At 44.6% G+C, this 23,816-nt stretch overlaps 1 protein-coding gene and 1 pseudogene across 1 annotated transcript in view; one reads left to right on the forward strand and one right to left on the reverse strand.

The window, feature by feature from the left end:
* The window catches only part of ACOT11 (acyl-CoA thioesterase 11), a 42,904-nt gene that overhangs the window by 2,182 nt on the left and 16,906 nt on the right, over positions 1-23,816 (reverse strand). The window contains exons 4-14 of the mRNA XM_063138591.1: positions 23,368-23,469; positions 22,632-22,767; positions 20,268-20,424; positions 16,784-16,903; positions 15,805-15,949; positions 14,703-14,758; positions 7,253-7,319; positions 4,579-4,662; positions 2,719-2,852; positions 1,970-2,101; positions 756-882 (exon numbers count right to left, since the gene is read on the reverse strand). Coding sequence (XP_062994661.1) covers positions 756-882; positions 1,970-2,101; positions 2,719-2,852; positions 4,579-4,662; positions 7,253-7,319; positions 14,703-14,758; positions 15,805-15,949; positions 16,784-16,903; positions 20,268-20,424; positions 22,632-22,767; positions 23,368-23,469 — 1,260 coding nt within the window. The remainder of the gene's footprint in view (positions 1-755; positions 883-1,969; positions 2,102-2,718; positions 2,853-4,578; positions 4,663-7,252; positions 7,320-14,702; positions 14,759-15,804; positions 15,950-16,783; positions 16,904-20,267; positions 20,425-22,631; positions 22,768-23,367; positions 23,470-23,816) is intronic.
* On the forward strand, positions 20,679-20,728 carry LOC134413472 (U5 spliceosomal RNA; annotated as a pseudogene).

Consider the following 23,816-nt stretch of genomic DNA (forward strand, 5'->3'; position numbering starts at 1 on the left):
GCATGAGCACACTGAGGATGCATCCCATGGAGAAGTGTGGCCAGAAAAACGCCTCTGCAATCAGAACCTTGATGCACCATTATGAGAAATGGGGTCTGGAAAGGACCACAAAGAACAGCCATTCCAACGCAGGATCATGAAAAAGGATCCATCAGACCACCTGAAGTAAATCTTATGTACAGAAGGGGACTCACAAAACTATGCACAGTACGAATAGAAAGGAAACCACCCTATTGTATAAAGCATATCCTGGGGAGCTGAACCGAAATATCCCGGGTGTGGGTGGGTGCAAACTGGCTTCTAAAAGCAGGCCAACAAGCTAAGACAGGTGGGATACAGAATGCACAGAGTGAAAGGATCAATTTGGAAGTGCAAGGATGTGTTGCAGGCTCACATCTTCCCCTCTCTTCTTCCCTTCATAAGTCAATTCTTTCCTTCATTTTCAAATTGCTCTGTCCATAGCTTGTCCAAATTGAGGAGTTTACACTCAGTGTTAACCTTCAAACCATGGTTTGTAAACCCATGGTTTGGAAGTTAGCACTAACCATGGTTTTGCCCAATTATGGCGTCACAGCAAGCTACGGCTAGAGCACCCTGGAAATGAAGGAGGGAATCCATGCATAAGAAAGAAAGAAGGAAGAAATGCACGAGCTTGCAGCATAGTCCAAAGTATACCCACCCATGGTTTAAGATTGTCCAAAGTGAGCCATTGTTGTCTGTTGATCTACAGTACTTCTAGAAAGATAAATGCCTACCTTGGCGAGTTCTTCTGTTTCCTGCCAAATACAGAAGCCAGAACATAAAGTCTCCCCTCGAGTATATTCTGGCTTTGCTGGATGTGTTGGCAACGTAACTGATCTGAATGCTACAACATATGGATCGCTGGAAAAGAAGAAAACTTGTTTAGGGCAAGTGAAATGAACTTTTCTCCTCCTCTGTTTTGAAGTTCACCAGGCCCATGAGAACGATCAATACATCCTTGCATCACTTACCTAATGGGATGAAATTGCCCTGAGCTACTTAGGGAGCAATCCTATATCCCCTAGACAGCGTCTGATGGGACATAGGATTGTTTCGTTTCCTGGCTCTGAGCTGGGAGCCAGGAAACTGTGCTCCCTGCCCCGTCGATCTCTCAGCCAGCGTAGAGAGAACTGCAGTGGCTACCTCTCTGCACTCGCAAAACTGAGCATGCAATTGGAGAAAGGGGGCATTCCAGGGGTGGGGAGGAGAGGAGACTCAGGAGGTGGGGCAACAGGTATCCCCACCCTCCTTCCCTCCCTGAAGCCTCCACTAGACAGGCAAAAACACCCATCTAGCTAAAATGCAGAGCGGGAGTCACAAGGCCCCTCCCCCTTGCACTGGATACTTGTAAGTCTCTGAGTTCAAAGGTGCACAAGCAGCCAGGGCACATCCCATAGGACTGCATCCTTAGTCGGTGGCTGCTCCAAGGCTCTGGAACTCGCTTCCCGAGGAGGCTAGACTGGCTCCCTCTTTGCTATGTTTTCAGAGGCAGGCAAAAACTTTTTTGTTCCAGCAGGCCTTTGGGAATACTCTGGACCTGAGTTAATGTGTTAATGCATTTAATTTTTTATTGTTATTTGCCTTTAAATCGTTTTAAAATGTTTTAATATTACAGTTGATTTAATTCTATTTTAACATTTGTGTATATATATATATATGTGTGTGTGTTTTAATTGTACATGTTTTAATTTTGTAAAGCTGCCTTGAGTCCCAGTATTGGGAAAAGGCGGGATATAAATACAGTAGTAGAATACAGCAGAAGCAGGAGGAGTCTAGTGCTTTGCATTCATTTTTGTGCCTTAAAAACCCCCACATACCCAGCAGAGTTTTCAAAAGGCCATCCAAGCACCAACATGACTTTTATGTATATGTGCGCACCATATTCATGGTAGAGCTGATGCCCTAAAAACTGGAATGGGCGGGGGGGGGGGGAGACTTGCCAACATACCCTTTGCTGCAAGGTTTTCTTCGTGACACCAGGATGACAAAGTCTTGAGGCTTCTTTTCCTCACTCATCGTTCGACTAATTACATGATAGATCATATCATCTTTGTCAACCTGCTGGACAAGCTCAGAACTCCTGCAAAAGAACATTTATTTATCTGAAAAGACAGAAACCAGAAATAATTTCTGCGTAGGTGCCCATAACCAAATGCTGAAGCTGCTCAAAAACTAGGAGATAAGCAGTCAGACAGGGGGATAGGATTGCTGGAGAACAACAGCAGGAGAGAACTATGAGATTCCTGCGGGAGACAGGGTTGGCACCAAAGGGAAACCAGATGCTAGACAAGATAGGTCTTTAGTCTGATCCAACAGGACTCTTCTTAGGTTAGTATTGATGCAACAGCAACTTAGGTCATATAGTACAAGAGAGAGCAACAGGCAATTAGCTCTCAGGATGATCAAAATGGAAAAAGCAGGGGAAAAGAGTGGTTCTGGGACTAGGATCACTAGTACAGCGGTATTTCTAGCTCAGCTACCTACTCAGACCTGTGTTACGCTATGATTCTGCAGGAGCACAGAAAAGCCACCGCATGTGGTCTTGGGCAGAGAAATCAGTTTTATGAGAATCTCAATATTTGGGTGTTGTTTCTTTCAAAGTAAGTATTTGGGCAGAGAGCCCCCTTATGCTATAGGACAGGGAATTGGGGACCCCACCCCTAACTAAAGAGCCTTTTGCAGCTCCCAAGTACTTACGCATAATGCTTGTCCCACTCATGCCTGCGTCGCAGGTCTGAGAGCAGCAGGAAGGCCTGCATCGCATCAATGCAGATGGTCATCTCTATCCGGATGGAGAGGAACTTGTCCTCCTCCAGCGTGTACATCTTGACCTGAAGGAAGTGTGGACAAAGAGGCAATGGAAGTTTAAAAAAAAAGCACCTCTAATAAAGATTCCAGTTCAATGCAAATGGAAACAACATGTAATCAATGTAACAAACACAACTACTGTTCATGGTACATATGAGATGGAGAAGAACAGGTAGTAGGACTTGCAAGCACAAAGGCCTCTTTTGGATTCAGCAAGGACCAATGTCCCTGGTCCCCTTGAAGGAATGTGTCACTTCAGCTCAAGCAGGGTAAAAAGTGCAGCTGGAGAAAGAGCATCTGAGTTCTAGGAGCATCCTCAAGAGGCATTTCAAGTTATGGCTATTTTGATGTCCAGCCTTAAAACAGCATCGGTTGGTATCAGTCCATTTAAATTTCTTCCCTCCTGCACACACATCTGTCTCTCTGCATGAGTCAGGGTTCAGCCCCAGAACCTATTTTCAATGCCAGAGCCCAGCCCCAAAACTATTATTATTATTATTGTTATTGTTATTATTATTATTTGCATTTGTATACCTCCCCATAGCCGAAGCTCTCTGGGCGGTTCACATGAGATACAATAATACAGGTAAACAAGTGCCACTGAGGATTTCTTCATCTCATGTGAGAGTTAAAAGAAGAAGAAGACTTCTATTGTCAGGGGGCATCACTTCTGCCCTGGTGTAAACCTGATACTTCTGCTCTTGTGAATGAACTCCAGATGCTGCCTTTCCCTCATCTCTCCGCAATGGCTGTGATATGCACGCCCTGTTCACAAGAGGGTGCTCGGGCCATACAGATACCTTTCCCCCTCTTCCAGATCTCTGCAACACACAGAGGATTTGAGGGTATCACCTAACTTTGCAAAGGGTGCCCACCCAGACTCCCTCAACAGTGCATGGAACACATGAGCAGAGCGGAAGCAACGTCAGAGCCTGGTAGATGGGTGCAAAATTGGCCATCTTAATTCTGCCCTCTAACCTGGCACCTAAAGTCCAGTCCACTATGTTATCGAGTTAGCCTTGGAAATTGAGCACTGCAAACACAGAAATATTTGCAAAGCATAAGGTGACAGTCAGTGGCTACACATGTGTAGTTCAAGGCAAGCTGTCTGAACCTTTCCAGATGGTGCCTTCACCATAACAGGATGAAAACCTGTTCTCACTCTCGCTCTCTCCTTTTTAATACATTAGCCACATCAAGTGATATCGCTGATAATGGAAGGGGTAGCCTTGCTGGGAGCATTTTCATCATATTATGAGAACGTGGAAGCACAAATCTCAGCAGGAAGAAGTTGCCTGCAATAGTAGAGGATAACAAAAATTAAGGGCAGGCAGAGAAAGGACATGCGAGGCGCACATGACGCGTTTTCCAAGAGGTGCCTGTGAGATTAGCACACACGCTATCCCCACAGCTTACCACATCCCTTGGTAAGGAAAGAATCGCAGTATGCCAGCCACTCCACTGAGCAGTTTGAGTCCATGGAAACCAGGATTCCTCCCACAATGGTAGTCCTGGCTGGGACTGCATCATCTAGAACAGCTTTCCCCAACCTGGTTTCCTCCAGATGTGTTGGACTATTAGGCCCATCATCCCCCAGCCACATGGTCCTGCTGTACAATGATGGGTGATCCTGAATGGTTCTACAGGGAAAACACCTTCTGCTGAAAAGGCCCATGGGCAGGTTTGACACTTGACTACATGTTCTGCATTCTAGGCTGAAGAGAGCTGCTTAAGAATGGGGTTAGCTACCTTGTCTCTTTCGGATGCAAGCACCCAGTTGGCTTTTGCTACTAATGTCTTCAGTGCAGTAACATTGTTGTAACTCAGATAAACCTGCATTGGAAATATAAATTTAGAAATACAACGTACAATGATCACTTCCAGTTTCCTTCTGATTTGATTTTCGCATACATCCAGCAACAACATGGTCGTTTTCTATTTCTTCCTCTCACCAGTCCTCTTACCTTCACCTTTATTAAATTAAGTGCCCTTGGGCAGGGACTGTTGCTAACATTTATTTATTATTTATTTATTTACAATATTTGTATACCACTTCATAACTAACAAATTGTGGAGCGGTGAACATAAGAAGCACAATGGTAAAAGATTAAAACACTGAATTAAAATTATTAAAAACAAAATGCCAATAAAAGCTGTGGCTGGTCATTTAAGGAATGCTTCCTGGAACAGAACTGCTTTCAGGAGGTGCCAGAAGCAACAGAGGGCTGGCGCCTGCCTGACCTCCAAAGGCAGGGAGTTCCAAAGAAAGGGAGCCAATGCACTGAAGGCTCTTCTCCAGGTGGACTCCAACCAGGCCATTGGTCTACCTGGAACCACCATGAGGATGCCCTCTGATGACCTCAGTGACTGGGCAGGTTGATAAGGGGGAAGGCACATTCTCAGGTATTCTGGTCCCAAGTCGTTTAGGGCTTTGAACACTAGCATCAAAACCTTAAACCTGGCCCAGTAGTGAATAGGCAACCAGTGTAGGTCCCCCACCAAAGGAATGGCATACTGAAAAGGTGCAGCTCCTGATCACAGCCAAGCTGCTGCATTCTGTACTAGCTCCAGCTTCCAGACCAACCTAAAGGGTAGCCCCACATACAGCACATTGCAGTAATCCAGTTTTGAAGTTACTAGCACCTGTACCACTGGGGCCAAATGATCTTTGTCCAGGAGAGGCCATAGCTGGCGAACAGCTGAGCTACCATGACCACTTGGGACTCCAGTGACAATGATCTAGGAGTACCCCCAAATGATGGACCCAATCTTTTATAGGGAGTGCAACCCTATCCAGAACAGACAATGAGCCTATCTCCTGGACTCGGGGACCACTCACCCACAGGGCTTCCATCTTGCCAGGATTCAGTTTCAGTTTATTGGCCCTCATCCAGCCCATTACTATGTCTAGGCACTGATTTTATTTTATTTATTTATTACATTTATATACCGCCCCACAGCCGAAGCTCTCTGGGCAGTTCACAAAAGATTAAACAGTAAACATTTAAAAAAAAAGTATAAAAACAACAGTTCTGGGGTCCGTTAGAAAACAAACTTAGCGTTGTTAAATGCTGTTAAATGCCTGGGAGAAGAGAAAAGTCTTAACCTGGCACCTGAAAGATAACAGTGTTGGTACTAGGCAAGCCTCATCAGGGAGATCATTCCACAGTCGGGGGGCCATCACCGAAAAGGCCCTCTCCCTTGTTGCCATCCTCCGAGCTTCCCTAGGAGGAGGACCTTAGATGCTGAGCGCAGTGTACGGGTAGGTTCATGTCGGGGGAGGCGTTCCATCAGGTATTGTGGTCCCAAGCCGTGTAGGGCTTTATAGGTTAAACCAGCACCTTGAATTGGTCCAGGACTTGCACAGCCTCTCCTGGTTCAGATGCCACAGGGAGATAGAGCTGTGTGTCATCAGCCTATGGATAGCACTTGGCTCCAAATCCCCTAATGACTGCTCCCAGCAGCTTCATATAGATGTTAAACAACAATGGGGACAAGATGGTATCCTGCAGAAACCCATAGCTCAATTGCCAAGGATGGTGACCCAATGTTGCCCTCTCAGATCGGCCCCATAACTAGGACTAAAACCTACTCGTCAAAAGCCTATGAGAGGTGATGCAGAATTAACAGGGCTGCCCTCCCCCTTAACAAAGCATCCAGTACATGTCAAATGCTCTAGACAGAAATGCCTCATAGGCGCTTTGTGTCACTGAATTCCACGGAATAGTTGTCATCTTGGGGATTGAGCAGTTCTGAAGTCTTGCCAAATTTTAGTAGAATTTGCCACCTTTCATTGAATTCCTTTAGAAGTTACAGGAAGTCAGGTCCTCCGACTCTAAGGCAATCTCTGCCATCGCCAGCCAGTGGCAAAGAGCAACAGTTTGCAAAGGACTTCCAGTTCTCGATGTTCTGTTTCTCTCCCCACTATCAAAAGGCCCGTCTACTACCCAGAGCCTCTCTTCTATAATGCCAAACATTCTCAACTTTGTATGAAACCTTCCTCCAGACAGATAATCGTATAAATTAAACAGATCGGTGTGTCTCTCACCTCCCCCTGCCCCTGTTTAAGCTGCACAACGTCAAGGCCAGCTTTCATTCTGACAGTACCATTTCCAAAACCCCAGTAAACTCAATACCTTTACTTTATCTTTGCTCATGGGTAGCATTTCTAGTCACCCTCCACAAGAGGGCCCTTATTCCAGACACGTGGGGCACGAAGAAGCTCAAAGTAGCTCTCTTAGATGTTGCAAGAAGGTGGATTTCGAAGCCCCACAGAGGACTATGGCCCCAGGGAGAGAAGGGCAAACATTTGGAAGGCATCTGTATTTGCTGAATTTCCACCCTGGAGAGCACAAATCCCTGAATCTAAAGCCCCCTCGACAGGCAAAATTTAGCAATTCATGGGGCTCAAATTTTACTTTACCTTGTTACTTTGGTCCCAAGGCACAGACAAAGGCACTTCTGTATGTTTACAGGAAATGACATATTTTCTGCAGAAAGTAAAAGAATGCACCAGTTACTGGTTAATGGTCAGCAAAAGGCTTCTCTTAAATATGTGCTTATGGGAAATTAGCAGATGGGCTTTGAACATGACCTTGCTCAGAAACCATCTGCAAGACACAGGATGTCCTGTTAGAAGTCGCCACCTGAGTAGATTTGATCCAAGCAATGGAGAAGACAAGGAACCCTGCAGATCAATAGAGATGGGCTTATTGGGCGAGAGAGCAATATGGTCAGCACCGAAGATGAAATGCTCTTTGGGAAACCCACATAGGCCATCTGGGGAACTCAAGACCCTTCCTATTCTTCTGTGAGTATGGAAGCTGTATAGTACAATAGGAAAGGTCATGTGTTTTCAACAACATCAGATTGGCTTGTGACTGTGACGCCAATTTAGTCAAGCCACTTGAGCTAGTTCAGTAATATAAGAGACTGGATTCCTTTCCTATAAAACCAGATATTAGAAAGCAGGGATGCAGAACCTCTGGCCTGGGGGGAAATCTGGCCCTCTCCAGTTCTTCAGATGGCCATATACCCCTCCTCAGGCCCTGCCCCCTTTCCCCCCACAACTACTAATCTTTTGGTGTAGTTCCTAGCTTTTGTGCAGTCCCCCCCTCCAACCTAAAAGGTTGAAATGACTCCCCAAAGGCTTATTTACTGGCAGTAAGATCTTTAGGCTACAACAGGCAGAGAGGGTTGTATTTTTGGCCTCACCCCTTTTGCCTCTGGTCCCATCTACTCCTAGAATGCGGCCCCTGAGAGCTTCTCCAAAATGTAATTTGGCTCTCAGGATGAAAGAGGTTCTGCACCTCTGGCCCAGAGGGTAGGTGGCCATTAAAGCAAGCAAGCAAAATTGAGCCAGTTATGAGGAGGGCTTGAGAAGGAAATTTCACAAGGGAAATCTGCAAGGCGGAACTGAGAGGTCGCACAGCCAGCAATCAAAGTTATACCCTATCTTTAGAAGATAGGTTTCTGTAACTGGACAAAGTGTTGCATGTTTAGTGGATTGGACACTGAAGTAAATTGGTAAACTGGGCAGAGGGGGAGGGAAGCCTTCCTCTTGGAAATTGTGGGTTTTTCCCCCTATTTCTTCTTAGACACCAAAAAGGGAATAAAGCAAAGACTCCTAAGTGCCTTAAAAACAAACTTGCTTGTGGCATTGAAGAGGCTGGGATACCAGTGCTACCCAGCTGAGAACCAGTGGGAGTTCACCAACGCCAGTTTTAGGGAACAATGGGGCTAGCTAGAACCTGGGATACCAGTAGGACAATACATTTTTACCCTTAGCATGGAGTGCTCAAATGAACTATCAAAGTGTAGGATTGTTTTTTAAAAAGATGTATTTCTTCTCCTGCAAGCATTTTGTTGGAATGCATCTGATCCCTCTGGCCTTCTGCTAGATTACATGTGAAAGGGAGTAAGACAGGCAGACACCCTGGATAAAACTCAGGTTCACTCCAGTGCATTACTATCAATTCTTCTTTCATGTGTGGGTCAAGAGAGTCACTTAAAGAGGACCTACCGATGCAACTTCTTGCCACCTCTCCAAAAATATATTGCATCAAATTCCTTTTCGGTAGTTGTAAAATTAAAATATCACATATTGGCACTGAAGATCTGTCTTTGTAGAACTTTGCACAGGAAACCATATTTAGATGCTGGTATTAATTTAGGCCTACTTTCAGTCGGGATTTGCTGCATGTAATGAAAATCTATTGGGATTCAATTTAGGGGCTAGAAGCGAAAGCAAATGGCTAGTAGGGCATCAGACTCAGATTGGTGGAGTGTTTTGTCATTCTGGAACCAGCACTAGCCTTGGACTCAAGTAGCACTAAGTTCCTCAAGTCACAAGATGCTCTTGTTCTTTGCTCAACTACATATCACTCCTTTACAATCTCATTCTCAGGGCCTAAGATAAGAAAATGTGGAGGAGAAGAGATTTGACTGATAACAGCTATCTATAACCTTCATGATGACAGAAACATTGTGAAGGGGTCCAAAGTACCCCATAATAGAGGTATCGCCTTGGAAAGCTACATTACAAGAGATGTTTTAAACACAGAGTATCCTATGAAGATGAGATCAGACAGGGCGAAGTTCAATGGTAAATTGAACAAGGAGATTAAGAGAGATGAGCTCTCTCTCTCTCTCTCTCTCTCTCTCACACACACACACACTTACACACACCCCAACCACAGACACCTGCATGTCAAGTTTTCAAGTTTTCAGTTCCTATATTTCTTTCTGCTCCAAAACGGAAGGTGCTTGTGTATTTATTTATTCCAGAACATTCTGAAGTTTCAAATTCACCAATGGCATATCCAGTTGGATAGTAATGCCTGTAATATACTTAATATTATCTAGACTGCACGCTTGCAGAAATGGGTCTATCTTACTTCTGTTCTATGTCTCGTATTATACAATGCCTTGATATTTTTTTGAGAGCTTAAGAAATAACTGTATAATAACACATTCCCTTAACTTGCAGCCTGTGAGGCCAGACCTAGCACAAGACAAAGTAAAACCACAACCAGAGTGCACAAGTTTTAACAACCCTTTTTTAAATAGCTTAAAGCAGGGGTGCATAACTTCTTTATTGCCGAGGGCCAAATCCCACTTTGGAGAAGCTCTCCGGGGCTGCATTCCAGTGGTGGGCAGGGCCAAAGGCAAAAGGGGACAGGGCCAAAAATACCAGGGTATTTTAGCCTGAAGCTCTTACTGCTAGTCACTAAGCCCTTAGGAGAGGCACGTCAGCCTCTTAGAATGGTGGTCGTGGGGAGGTAACCGCCCCAAAGCCAAGGAACCACCAAACCATCAGTAGTTGCAGAAAGGGGGTGAGGCCAGGGGAAAAGGGGCATGGCCATCTGGGGACCGCCGGCCATCTGGATTAGGACCCTAGTCCCAAGGTTCTGCACCCCTGACTTACAGTACCTGAATTCATCATGGAGCAACCTTGTTGAGCAAAGAACAAGCAGCAGCATTGGAAAGGGAAAGCAATGGTACCTCCAAGCAATGGTACCATGCATATAAAATTAGTAAATATATTCAAGAGCAGTTGGAGGCACAGTCTACACAGCCCTGCGACTAAGGGCATTTCTACATGAGGGTTTTATCCTGCACCTTTATCGAGGCTTCTGCTTTCGGATTCTTTGCGGGATTAAGATTGACTCCTTTACATGTGTTTTGTTTTTTTCTGAGGTTTGTCTTTCTCTGCATTTCTGTATGTTTCCTTATACAACCACTAGATGATGATGTGGTATAGCAGAATTGTGCAATTACACAAGACTCTCATTCTGTCATTTATAAATATTACTAGCCTTCCCTCGTTGGGGGGAAAAATCACGTAAAATGATTGCAAAGCATGGAAGAGCCCCTGGAGGATGACAATGTTGTGTAAAGGACCCGCAAACTACCATAAGTGAGCCATCACAAGCACACAATAAAAGTTTCACATAGAAAGGCTCTAAAAAGCTGCCTGTGGTAGCAAAGGTGTAATCTCTCTCAAAGGTGTTTCATGCTCCATCTTTGAAACACCATTTCCTTCACTCCCACCTACTCCGCACAACCCAATGACTACAATGCTTGTTGCTATGGGTGTGCTTAAAGGCTATCTTTAGTGGCCCACCAGCTGCAGGACAATGTTACAGTAACCCCTGAAGTGTGTACACGTGTGTGTGTTTGTGTGTGTGTAGGGGAGAAGATGCATACAAACATGTACTCGCTAGAGGGTGAAAGTTGCACAAGTATCTATTCTTCTACTGTGGCTTCCAAACATCTTTAATCACCACAAAATAGTCCCTCATGTGGTTTTTCTGGGGCTATTAACATATGTTTTCCCTACTAGGATCTTCTTTGCATGTAAAACAGCCCTGAAAGAGCCGGGGCTTAGTCCAGTCTCTCTCTCTGTATTCCCTCGTGCTTCATCTCTGTCTCAAGTCATCACACACACGACACGAGGAGGCCCCCACAGTGAGGATTTGGCTGTCGCACTGATGATGGGGATTAGACACGTACTTCAGAATAACCACTACCAGGTAGCAGGTAAGTGGTGGTGTGTGGCTCTTATGTGGGCTATATTTGTGTGCTCCCTCCAGGATTAATTTTAGGACTCCAGGAGAGTTCTATGTAGCAGTATTTTGAGTGCTAGGTTCCTAGCAGGGATGCAGAAGGGCAAGCGATTCCCACACTTACGCCTCCCCCGACTCCACACTAGCAATATGAAGTTCACATCAGTTCTTAATTTGTTGACTTATATTTTTAAAAAGGGGAAAAACCCAAATTTTAAGTGCTCTATTTTTTTTTAAAAAAAGCACTTAATTTGAAATTAAGTCCTCTTTAAAATAAGCCCCTTATGTGCATGCATGAACAGGAAACTTTACATATTTCTTTACATACATGATTACATACATGATTTTTACCCATATACTTCTGCAGAAAAAGAAACATGCCAGCTTTTTCTTTTTCTTTTTATCTCCAGGTACTTATCCCTTAATGCAGTTTAAAAAAAAACCTGGATGTAATATTATATTTTATCTGTAACACAGATTTGATTTTTGTTGGTGCTATGCAGGATTAAAATTATCTGTAAAAAAACCTTTAAAAGACTAAAGATGGACTGTATAGAAACAAAGAGACAGACACAGGGGAACACACCTACTCACCTGTTTTGTGTGTGAAGTTGTGGCACTGTTTCCATAATATTCAAACCCCTGTTGTCTGAACTCATTCTCCTCCCCACCCCAGAACTGCATTTCATTCTAAGTACCCTTCACAAGCAGCACTCTTTCTTACCCAGACTTTTTGGATTAGGATAAAGAGCATCATCCCACAGGGGGAAATTGCTTTTCCGCCCGTGCATTTGTCCCTCATTACTTCTTTTGAAAGAGGAAGTAAACAACATGCACAGCAGGAGATAGCGGCAACTCCCTTCTTTAAAAATAAGTTGGACTTACTGGGGTGTTTTCTTGTCACACGAAGAAGGTTAAAAGGAGAGGGAGGGAGGGAGGCAGACGACATCATGAGAGGGACCCGTGAAAATCTGTGAATGCCCAGTAACGAGCATGCAATAAAATGCTCGTCTGATGGAGCTCAAAGTTACCCTGTAGATTATTCTACTGCTACGCTCTCCTGATAGGGTGATGTAGCTGTGGTTTAGGAGCAGGACCAGGAGAGCAACAGAAACAAACAATTAAGCCGCAGAGATGTCAAAGAAGAAGATGCCGTGAACCCATAAGTCAGAGCATTCTCTTCAATGTAGCACTGCTGAGGATACTTGCGTGGTTCTTCCCTCCCGTTTCCCCGAGCCTGCCTCCTCTCAGTGCTCTCAAGAGAACACATCGATCCGGCATTAATGCCCCCAGAACTGTGGCTTTAAGGATAATGCATGCGGTCTCTGCCTGTGTTCTATAATAAATTATGAATTAGAGACAACCAAACAACAAGGCTATAAATACGCTATGAGGTTTTAGTGACATAAGGGCAGACAAACTGGAGGGGGCTCTGATGTCACCGCAAGGCAGAACTGGAAGCAGAATGAAACACAGAGCTGAAGAGCGCTTGCTTTATAAATAGGACTTGCTGCAGAACAAAGAAACAGACCGTGGGGGGGGGAATTGGTGATGGTGAGGGGGGCAGGGGGGAAAAGGAGGAATTTATTTCATCTCTGCACGGCCTTTGCTGATCGCTTGTCTCTCGCTCTTCCTTTCTTCCATGAAAACCCTCTCCTTTACGCCTCCCTGGTCTCTCACCTTTCTGATAAGTTTTGCTATCGAAATACAACAGGCTGGATAATATCCAGTAAATTGTGGCTGTGGTCCTCTTCCCCATATCAGCCCAGGCCGCATTTTGATTCAGCATATTTTGTGTACAATTTTGTAATTAATGTAGAATGTAGCTTCCTGAGAATATTAACACTCTTAAAAAAAAAAAGAGGGAGGGAGGGAAGGAAGGAAGGAAGGAAGGAAGGAAGGAAGGAAGGAAGAAAGAAAGAAAGAAAGAAAGAAAGAAAGAAAGAAAGAAAGAAAGAAAGAAAGAAAGAAAGAAGCAAGCATGTTTCTGTCTCTCTGCATTTTGGAAATATGTTTGTAAACCCTCAGGCAGTGCCCACAAAGAGCTCCAGTGTAGAAAGGATTGAATTCCTGTGCCTTGCATAGTTTCCAGATATCCCATAATGGGACTTAAGCTGGGTTGCTCTATTCATACTGCTACTCTCCTATTCCAAAGGTTTAATGTCACCTTGTTTGCAGTGCCAAGGTTCAGCCTAAGAATGTGAAATAATAATAAAGGGAAATGTGCTTCTGAGCATGTGCAAAGTATTGTCCTTTGCTGGTGAGTAAATAGGAGGGGGAACTACATATGCAGTCCTAAATAAGCTCTTTGGAAATGGGGTAGCACAGAAATGTAACAGAGACATAATTACTGCTTCCTGCTACATACAGTATCTGGGATTAGGATCAAGTTCTGCAGTCCAAACATGTTTTTTTCAGGTCTGAGCCCCAAAATCATTCTGGGATCTTTTGTGGTGTTTTCTAGCACAGTTTCATACCAAACAACTCAGGGTTCAGCCCCAACCTTGTTACTTCAATTGTATTTGCTACTTTCAGTGAGCTGAACAAAGGAGACGAATGGCGGCCACAGGAGGGGCTGTAGCTCAGTGGTAGAGCACTTTGCATGCAGAAGGTCCCAGGTTCGATTCTCGGCTTCTGCAGTTAGGACTCCTGCCTGAAACACTGGAGAGCTATTGCTGCCAGTCCGTGTCGACAGTTGTGGGTTCAATGGACCAATGGCAGCTTCCTAGGCTGCCACAGAAACTGGCTGCACAGGGCATTCCAGACAAGACTCCTGAGAGCCTGAGTGAACATCCCTCAGCCCACGCCGATGGCTGCCAAAGCACTCAGCCCCCTCCAATGCCTCTGAAGATGCCGGTTCCATTCCAAAGGTGTGGAAGTTACAGGCCTTTAATATTTAGGAGATGACTATGATGACTGCTAAGAAAAAGGAAAAAAGAGCCTCCCTCTCAGGTGATCAGCCCAATGGCTATATGCTACCTCTGCTGCTTCCAAGGACATTGCCCTGGGCCAGGGAGAAGAGCAGAAAATTCCCGTAGAGCACTCAGACTCCACCTACCTGTGGATCAAACCCAGCCACAACACACATGGGACACAGGAAGAACTGTTTAGATGTAATAATTCCAGTCCCCTACATATTAATATAATTTTACTGCAGGAATGTGCCATAGGGAAATAAATCATATATGGCCATAGTTAAAATTTTGCATTCCCCACTTCATTTATGGATGGGCAGAGGGGTTTGCAAGGATAAGAAAAACTGAAGCAACAAAGTTGCCAGCATGTGAATAATACTTTCTCGCTTACCTGTCCAGTCTAATTTTTTGCCTAGCACTGGCTTCCTTAAATCGCCTTTGTCCATCCTGTTAAAGGCAAATAAAATGAGTGGGTTATATTTTGAAGACCTATAAATCATGCACAGGAACAAAGTGAAGCCTTAACTAAATAGACTGGCTAGAGGTTAGGGTTTAACTCAAAGAGTTTAGGTTCTGCTCTGCTTGCCTTGCAATAAAATGTATGGGTCGGAAAAGACCCTTACCTAGCTTGGATCCACTGAGAAGTGGCACCGTAGTGATTATCAGTAGGATCTGCAACCAAATGTTACAGTCTGGAGTGCTCCTGGTCACTGTCCCAGCAGGCCGGCCAGCCAGCCATGTCCTTCTCCATGATACTCTATTCGATTCTCCCTCTCACTCAGTTTTCTGTTTTGTCTCTCTTCAACAGTCAGTCAGTGCTCCGTGGCCACGGAGCATGTGCAGTCCTCACCGGGCTGTTTTGGGGTTAGGTCCCTACGACCTAGATATTTTTTATACCTCTGCAAATCTTGGGAGTTCACCCCAATCTGCTGATCTTGTGCATGGGTTGTGCTGTTTTGGATTCACAGCCAGCGGGCTTATAACTATGACCCTGTTCAGATGACATTCTAAGCCACGGTGGTTAAGCATTTTGAGCTAAACATGTTGTGTGTCATGTGAACCATGACTTAGCGAGTTGTGTGACCCATTCCTAACCATGGTGGCTAAATAACCACAGTTTAAACATGCTCACTAACCGTTAGCTGCAAAAGGGTTAGTGGCCTAACCATGGCTTAGCGTGTGGTCTGAATGTAGCCTAATGTGTACAACCACTAACTGCACCAGGAAATCCAACTCCCTGAACTGGGATTATCTGTGCAGGCAAGCCTTTAATTCATGATTCTCATGCTATTGTGCATCTTCCCTAAGAGATTTCTCTGACTTCTGAGCTTAGATGAGTCACATATTCAAGGCGGCCTCAAGGAGAAATCTGATTTTGCACGGCAAAACATGCTGCAATTTTCAGTCAAATGAATTTATCCACAATCACCGATTTGATTCAAGACCACTGTCCATCACTTGCAAAGTCATGCGATACCCTTCCCATTTCTTACCTCTGGTTCTGGTTTCAGCACTGGAAGTGTGCGCAGCTGACCCTCTTCATCCAGGACCACAAAGGTCATGAAGGCGCTGTTGATGTGTCTTCGACTGACTTCCATCTCATGTCTATAGGCCTCTACACACACTCCAACCTCCATGCTGGAATTTCAAGAACAATATATTTTTTTTTAGCTGCAGCAGAGTTCAAAGTACATGTAACTTTGGGAGAAGCAGGAATGGATTCTAATATGTAAGGGTCTTTCTGGTAACTCTGCTTCCCATAGAACCATCACTTTTATCTGAATTCATTTTTAAAGACAGTTTCCAAAGAACATATGCCAACTCTTAGTTATTCACAGAGATGTTGAGCTCTTTCTTCTGACTCATTCTGATGATGTCAATAATCAGAATTAGAGGTCACTCATTGGTAAAATATTTTATATGCTCCATTTTAAAAAGACTCCATCACTCTGTCTCTTAATCTAACTGTTCTGTGATTTTCATCATCATCATTATTATTACTACTATTAGATACCTTTCTCAAAAAAGATTCAAACAGCTTAAAACAGAATGAAAACATGCACAATTTAAAACATTTGTATTTGTCCTGGTGAACCATAAAATGGCTTAACTTGAACCCAAGGGATAGGGTTGTTGTTTCTTTAAAAAAGAAAACACAAATCTGGAATGGGGCCCCTGTGCCTACTCTAGAGTAAAAATGAAGAGAGAGATAGCTACTAGAAACAGATTGAAAGTAATGTCTATTTTGGCCCTTGAACAACTGAAGTAAGCTTTCTACCAATTCCTGACCGAACCCTATTAACGTCTAGAGTGGGGCTGAGAAATCAATGGGCCTTGTGATGTTGTTGGACTACAACTACAATCATCCCTCACTATTGGTCAGGCTGGCTGAGGCTGAAGGGAACTGAAGTCCAACAACATCTGGAGGCGCACTGGTTCCCCAACGCTGCCCTAGAGGACAAAAAGACATACCTGTATTTGAATGCATTGTTGACAATGGCCTTAAACAGGAGGCGGTCCCCAACTTGAGATGGTCCTCTGAAGTGGAACATTTCAATTGTCTTCAGGGTGGGGTGAGCATGGCACAACCGGCTAGGGGAGGACAGAGGAACTGAACTGAGTATATTCCGAGAACTAAACAATCCACTCTGGAACATGTAACCCATTCACGGACTATCCGGAAAATACTGCCAATTAGTAACAGGCTATAATCCCACATAAGAGAAGCAAATGGCACACCATTCACAACACAACCCATATTTACAATGACACAGCGAGAGTTAAATCTAAATCTAGACTCTCAAGCTGAGTTAGTTTTCTTCAGGCCTGTTGCTATTTGTCCCCAAGCATGAGGGAATGTGGGAAAGTCAGAAATCACACATTTGACTTCCCTCCTTACTAGGGCTGGTGCTACCATTAGGCCAACTAGTCAGCCACCTAGGGTGCAGACCTCAGAGGGGCGCCGTACTGCCCTTTAAGGGTCACAGTTTTATACAAATTAGGTGTTTTAAGAAAAAACATAATAAAAGGAAAATATAATAGTTCAGAAACTCTTCTTGAACAGCTGAATCGAAGTTGGCAATTATTGGGGGGGGTGTGTGTGCGTGCAAGTAGTTTGGCTTGCCTAGGGCGCAAAATAGTCTGTCACAGGCCACGCTCCTTACCCCTCTTCCACAAATGTATCATCCAAATGCCCAGAATTAATGAAGACACAGCGCCACCTAAAGGAAAGCAGCAAGTGTGTCTACAATAAAAGTGAATGACAATAATTGGCACTATTATCCAAACCTTTGGACAAAAAACACTTACACAACAAGGTGGCTGCCTGTGCTAGAACAAACTGTCCTGACTGAAGAGAGATGCTGTAAGTCTTATTTATGAGGAGAAGACAAAGAGCATATGCACCAACCTCTCCTACGGAGTTAAGTGTAGAAGGGTGATGTGTTTATGCAGCAGCCAGGGGGAGGCTGGAGGGGGTTTTCTCCTCAAAAGAATGGCCGTACACAGGCCATAGCTTTGGCAGTAGAAAGGGCAAGGCCTCTCGAGACATTCCATTTTCTTCTATCCTATCCAAGTGGAATTTGTTTCAACAAAGGATCTTGTGCAGTTAAAAGCAGCTCTGCTTTGCTTGTGCAGTAGCAAAGAAAAGTATGATGGTCAAACTGTTGGGATGCTTCATCCATACCCTCTGAAACTAGGCCCTAACTGGCAAAAACAAGGATTGTGAAAGGGCTTGGACTAGACAGAAGTAGTGTAGAAAGGAGCCACAAGTCTTGTGAGCACTAGGAAACACAGGGGGCAAAGCATCAAGAAAAAGGTAAGAAGCCAGAGAGGATAGTTAATTAAAAGTTAAACTAAGGGCATAGGATGCTCTGTTGAAGCAGTTAAACCTGATCAACTGCTCCTAAACCTTACCCCAATCCCAGTTCTCTTGAGGAAACATGGAGGTGGTGAAAAGGTTATCTATGCGCTCTATCGTGCACCTATATGCCAATGTAGAAAGTCACCACAGTGTGGGCACCATAGTGTTGGCAATGAACATGATGATGTCAGAGCACTTTATTACCGCCACAACAAATCCCATTGTCAAAGATGTTTCTGTGGATAGGGAGTATGCCCAGAAGACAGCCAAAGGAAATAGCCCTAAATCTGCCTCATTTATAGACTTCAGGTGATCCCTGGGATGGAAGTTGGCTAGATTTCAAATTCCATCCAGATTAGCTCCATGTGCCCACCCACTCCAAACTCTGAATAGCCTTTCTCAAACAGGTTCATCAGCCATGATAATAGTCAGAAATTGACAACCTGTGAGACAAGACAAGCTAATTGATCTAGGTTAGGGATGCAGAACCTCTTTCAGCCCAAGGGCCAAATTCTATATTTGGAGAGGTGTTATCTTTTCAGCGCCAGGTCAAGACTTTTCTCTTCTCCCAGGCATTTAGCAATATGTAATTACTGGGTTTGTTTTTGTATGTTTTTGTGGTTTAAAATTGTATGTTTTTGTGATTTTAAATTTTTGTATATTGTTTTCAAGTGTTTTTATCCTATGTAAACCGCCCAGAGAGCCTCGTCTATTGGGTGGTATACAAATGTTGTTAATAATAATAATAATAATAATAATAATAATAATAAGAAGAAGAAGAAGAAGAAGAAGCAGCCGCAGCAGCCAGCTGGGAGGAGAGCTCCATGTTTGTTCAAGATCAGAACAAACCAATGGGCTTTCTGCAGTCCTTAGCAGTGAACCTGGTTGCCACTGCTTGCTTTATAGTAAGCAAGACTAGAGGGCTGTCTTCTTGGCACTGGGTTGGCACCGCTCCACTCCCAAATCACATGGTATTGTTGGTGTGCGGTGGCAGGAAGTTGTCCTAATGAGGGGGAGGCAGCGCGGGCTTTCCAACAGCCATTAGGCTTGCTGGGCCTCGCACAGCTACGGCAACCAATAGGAGATCGCCTTCTGCCCAGGAACGCCTCCAGAGTGGCTCCAAGTGAGGACAGACTGGTGGAAGGGCCGAGCTGACCTTGCCCTGGCTGAAAATGTCAGGGTAAGTCCTGAAGGCAAAGGGGGGCAGGGCCAAAAATAGGTGCATACTTGAGTTGAAAGCTCTTACTGACAGTAAATACCAAGCCTTAGGGGAGGCATGTCGTGTACTGTAGCTGCTCCAGCTTTCTCTGGGAGACGAATGAGGCAAAGCTTTATTGCAAGCAATAAACACTTCTGTAACACAAACTAGGCACCTTCTGTGAAACTCCCCCTTAGGCAAAAAAACTATGCAAACTAAGCAAGACAATTGTCCGTTCAAAGAAAAGAAAAGGCTTTTCAAATGTCCATAACTTCAAGGTGGTTGATGCGTGGACGATTTCTCATGCAATCTGTCCGACTGCCTCTTTGCCGCTAACCTCGCTGAACGATTTAGTTTCTGGTGATTCCTAGCATCAAGTAAGGTTACTGAACGCTCACCCCCGGAAGTTGACTCCCTGTCCACTGAAAGCATAGAATTTGGCCTTGAAGAGATAAGACTCTGGAGGGGGCAGATTTCCAGCTGAAGCCTCCTGTGTGAACCTCCTCCCCCACCGGCTCTAACTGCCTGGTGTCTGGCTCGGCGTCTTCTGAGTCTGAATCTGTTTCTGATTGATTACCTGCATCACCTGCTCCCAAAACAGGAGCAGTAGGGCTATACATGACAAGGCATTTAAAATGTTTAGAATAGGGGTGAAAAACATGCAAAGCCTAGGAAACAATTGGCAGTTGGAGGAAATGGGGTGGAGCCAGGGGAAGGGGCATGGCCATATAGGGAACTCTGGGAGGATTGATTTGGGGGCCTGAGGTTCCCTATCCCGGCTTTAAAGAGATCAGTCCTAATCGTGTACAAAGCAGAAGCAGTGGGGTGGAATTTTAACAGCAAACTATCACTGTTCTCATGTCTAGTTTTACCCCAAAGATAAAGAAGCAGGCTACCTTGCTGCTATTGTGGCCACATTTTCCATCCAGGCCATGATCTGTCCTCCAAACGTGTTCCCCTGATGGTTGGCGTGTGGGGGCAGGATCAGCTCCACGCTTTCCACTCGGGTCTTTTCTGCGGGTACCACTGTAGTGCACTCTCTGCTCTCAAGGTCTGTGAGGAAGAGAAGATGCAATTTTTTCAGAGAGCCATCTTCTCGTGGTTGAATGGCTGAACAATGCCTTGGACAACTTCTACAGTTCCCAATTTTCAGGGAGCTGTAGTCAGGCAGAGAGGAGGGCAGGAATTGCTGCAGGCTTATCAGGCCTATAGGAATTATGCGATGGATCCTATTGAAAAGGGCAGGCATACACAGGTAGCCACCAACCTTCAGCACTGGTAAAGAAGTGGGATATATCTCTGGTTTCTCTTCAGATCGTATAAATCTTTTGCCTTTTACTAAAGATTTCTGTGGAGGTTTTGAGAGCCAGTGTGGTGTAGTGGCTAAAGTGTTGGACTGGGAGTTGGGAGACCCACGTTCTAGTCCCCACTCAGCCATGGAAACCCACTGGGTGACTTTGGGTCAGTCAGACTCTCAGCCCAACCCACCACACAGGGTTGTTGTCGTGAGGATAACATGGAGAGGAGGAGGAGGAGGAAGATTATGTACACCGCCTTGGGTTCCTTTGAGGAAAAAAGGCGGGATCTAAATGCAATAATAAATAAATAAATAAAATATCTGCATTAATAAACAGGCAAGCAGATATCAGAAGCAGAAGTATAAGGATCTGTGAGGATCCCTTGCTCTGCACTGGGTCTCCCAAGGCATCTGCTGGGCATGACTGCAAACTGACCAATTTCTTCTTCTTTGGGCAGCAGACAAACTACAGCTCATTTTAAGCTCTAATTCGATTTCACTCCAGGACTTTTATCAGTTACTCTTGTTCCATTTAAAGTCCTCCTCTTGCAACACAGAGTGCTTCCCTTCTTTGTTGGAGGCCTTATCAATAAAGGGCACTGGCAATTAAGATAAGCTCTGCAAGAGCTGATGCAAGAGCACCTAACAGAGATCCATCGGCATCTCTGCTGCTCCTCCTGAAACAACCTGGCAAGGACAGGGAGTGGGCATCAGGCCAGGGCTCAGCACCTTCTCTGCAGTAGGCATGTATGAGAAATTTGTTTCAGTTCATATCAGGATTTACTCAGTTAGCACCTTCTGGATTGAACACGGATGTGATCTGCGGTCAACGTTGGAATATTTCTGATCTTGCAATGTCATTCACGGACCAAAAATTATGTGTTTGACAGCATGCATATATTGGGGAAAATGTGCATGGAAAAATGTGCACGTTTGAAAAATGTGCACAAATACACTTTAATCAATGGGAGAAGAATGTGTCCGTTTCACAGATGCACACAACTGATGTTTACATTTGGAAAAATACACATGAAAATGCACACAGATATTTATGTGAATGGTGGTGGGCGGGGGGGAAGCAAAGCCTTCAATCTGATACAAACTAGAGTCGCAATGAGCTTTGGGATGGAATTTGGAGAATTTCGGTGAGCTCCGGTTTTGCTGATCCGCACATCCCAATAACTATGGCCCTTTAAGGATCCATCAACAACAGGCCGGTGGTGCGTTCTTAGTAGCTTCTTCCACCACTGCAGCCATGACAATAGCTTGCACCAAGTGTCAGCTACCCATGCCTACTGAGAAATACTGCTGGAAATACCGTTATTCTCTATGCAGGGACAAGAGAGGCAGCAAGTCTGATTGCTGTCAAAGATTATACCTGTAGCAGAGCCCCAAACCAAATTCTCCTTTCCATCTCTAAGTGCACACATGGCAATACCTTCCATAAACATCACTCTACGAAAAACCAAATGTGCATCACATCTGCACCGGAACTTGGAAAGCACATGCACATCTATCAGGTAGGAAGTAGTGACTGGCCACGGATACATATGGAGAAAGATCCATGTGTTTGGCACATGATGTACATGCACAGTTCCAAGCTCCAGTTGAACGCTAGAGACTTTACTGTCTGGGGAATTGTAAGGCATTAGTCCACGGTTAAGAACTATACATGCAATATGAATATCAAATGCAAGACTTGTCCTACACATTGTACTGTATCTACATGTGAACATGTAATTCCACACTCTGCTGTGGGGTGCCCCTCAATTATATCCAGATGTCATGCTCTTCAGAGGTCCAGAAAGAGGGCTTGGTTCCGTTTTCACTATTTTCTAGCTGCCTATCACTATGTTCTGCTCATGAACACACCTTGCTGTTTCCAGTGCTGTCTATATTGGTGAACCAGACAACCACTGCCCTTCAATCAAAGATTCAAAACCCAGCCTGTGGGTTACTCTACCAGATTGCACAGGGCTCTTAGTGACAAGGTCTTTCATGGTGTCTGTGTGGGCCAGTCGCATGCGGCGGCGTTCAGCAGCAATGCTGTACTCAATCTTCTCGTCTTCAGTCTGAGGAACCAGGGGCTTTAACTTGGTCTAAGCATAAGGGAAGAGAGCATACAATATAGCTTTTAGTACAGTGCTTTTGCAGTTTTTTAAATACCCTGACCTGAATTCTTATCATTCTGGTCCCAGTAGAAATAGTCAAACAATCACTATGCGCATGTGCTGAATTAGTATCTTCAGGGCTTTCACACTGGACCATCCAAAGCAGTCCCCAAACACATTTTACCCATGCTTCAGGCCTCATGCAGATATGCTCTCGAGTTTGACCTCTCCCTTCTCTGCATAGTTCTAGTGCCGTACAACAGATGCTCCATTCACTTAGATAGGAATGGCTAGAAACCACAGCAGATAGCACCCTTAGGGGCAAATACCAGCTATGGGTGAGGAGATTTTTGGTGGGTAAACAGCACACAAGGAAAACTTAAACCTCCGTCCCTCACACTGTTGTCCTGCTCTAAATCGGAGGCTACAGAACTGCTTTTTGGTACAAAAGGGATCTGCTCAGTCCTAAGCACACTATTGGGTTGTTTTGAACCATGGGCTATTGTGTTATCTGAACACAACCAAGGTGGCTCGTTAACTACAAGTATTGAAGGTACAAGTATTTAACTTCCTGGGATCTATGCCTACCTTGGCAGCTGGTTTGCCTTGTGCCACAAACGTTGCGTATGCCTTGCACACATTCCATTGCTCCCCATTGCACAGATCTTCATAGCTGACCTGAACACCAACCTAGAGACAATCGCCAGACGAGAGAAGAGGAGGGGAAGGGAAAGCAGAGTAGTGAATGAAAAAACTTGATGTGGTGTGTGTGTTTTTAAAAATGCCTCACTAGTTCCATTCAGAAAAAGCAAGTCTGAAAAACCTAGATACACCCCCTTTCTCAAAAGTATACTTTGCAGTACTTGAAGGGGTTGCATTGTACTACAGCTCCATGTGTTGCTCTAGTTCTTAGCTCTGGTTTGGCAATTCATACTTCTGAATATTTAAAAGAACAAGAGGTGCAATTATGCCTTTCTATGTACCGCTGCTTTCCTAACTAAATGAAACACAAAAGTTTGTTCCCTGGGGCAGCAAAA

Source organism: Elgaria multicarinata, chromosome 1 (assembly GCF_023053635.1).
Source record: "Elgaria multicarinata webbii isolate HBS135686 ecotype San Diego chromosome 1, rElgMul1.1.pri, whole genome shotgun sequence".
NCBI lineage: Eukaryota > Metazoa > Chordata > Lepidosauria > Squamata > Anguidae > Elgaria > Elgaria multicarinata.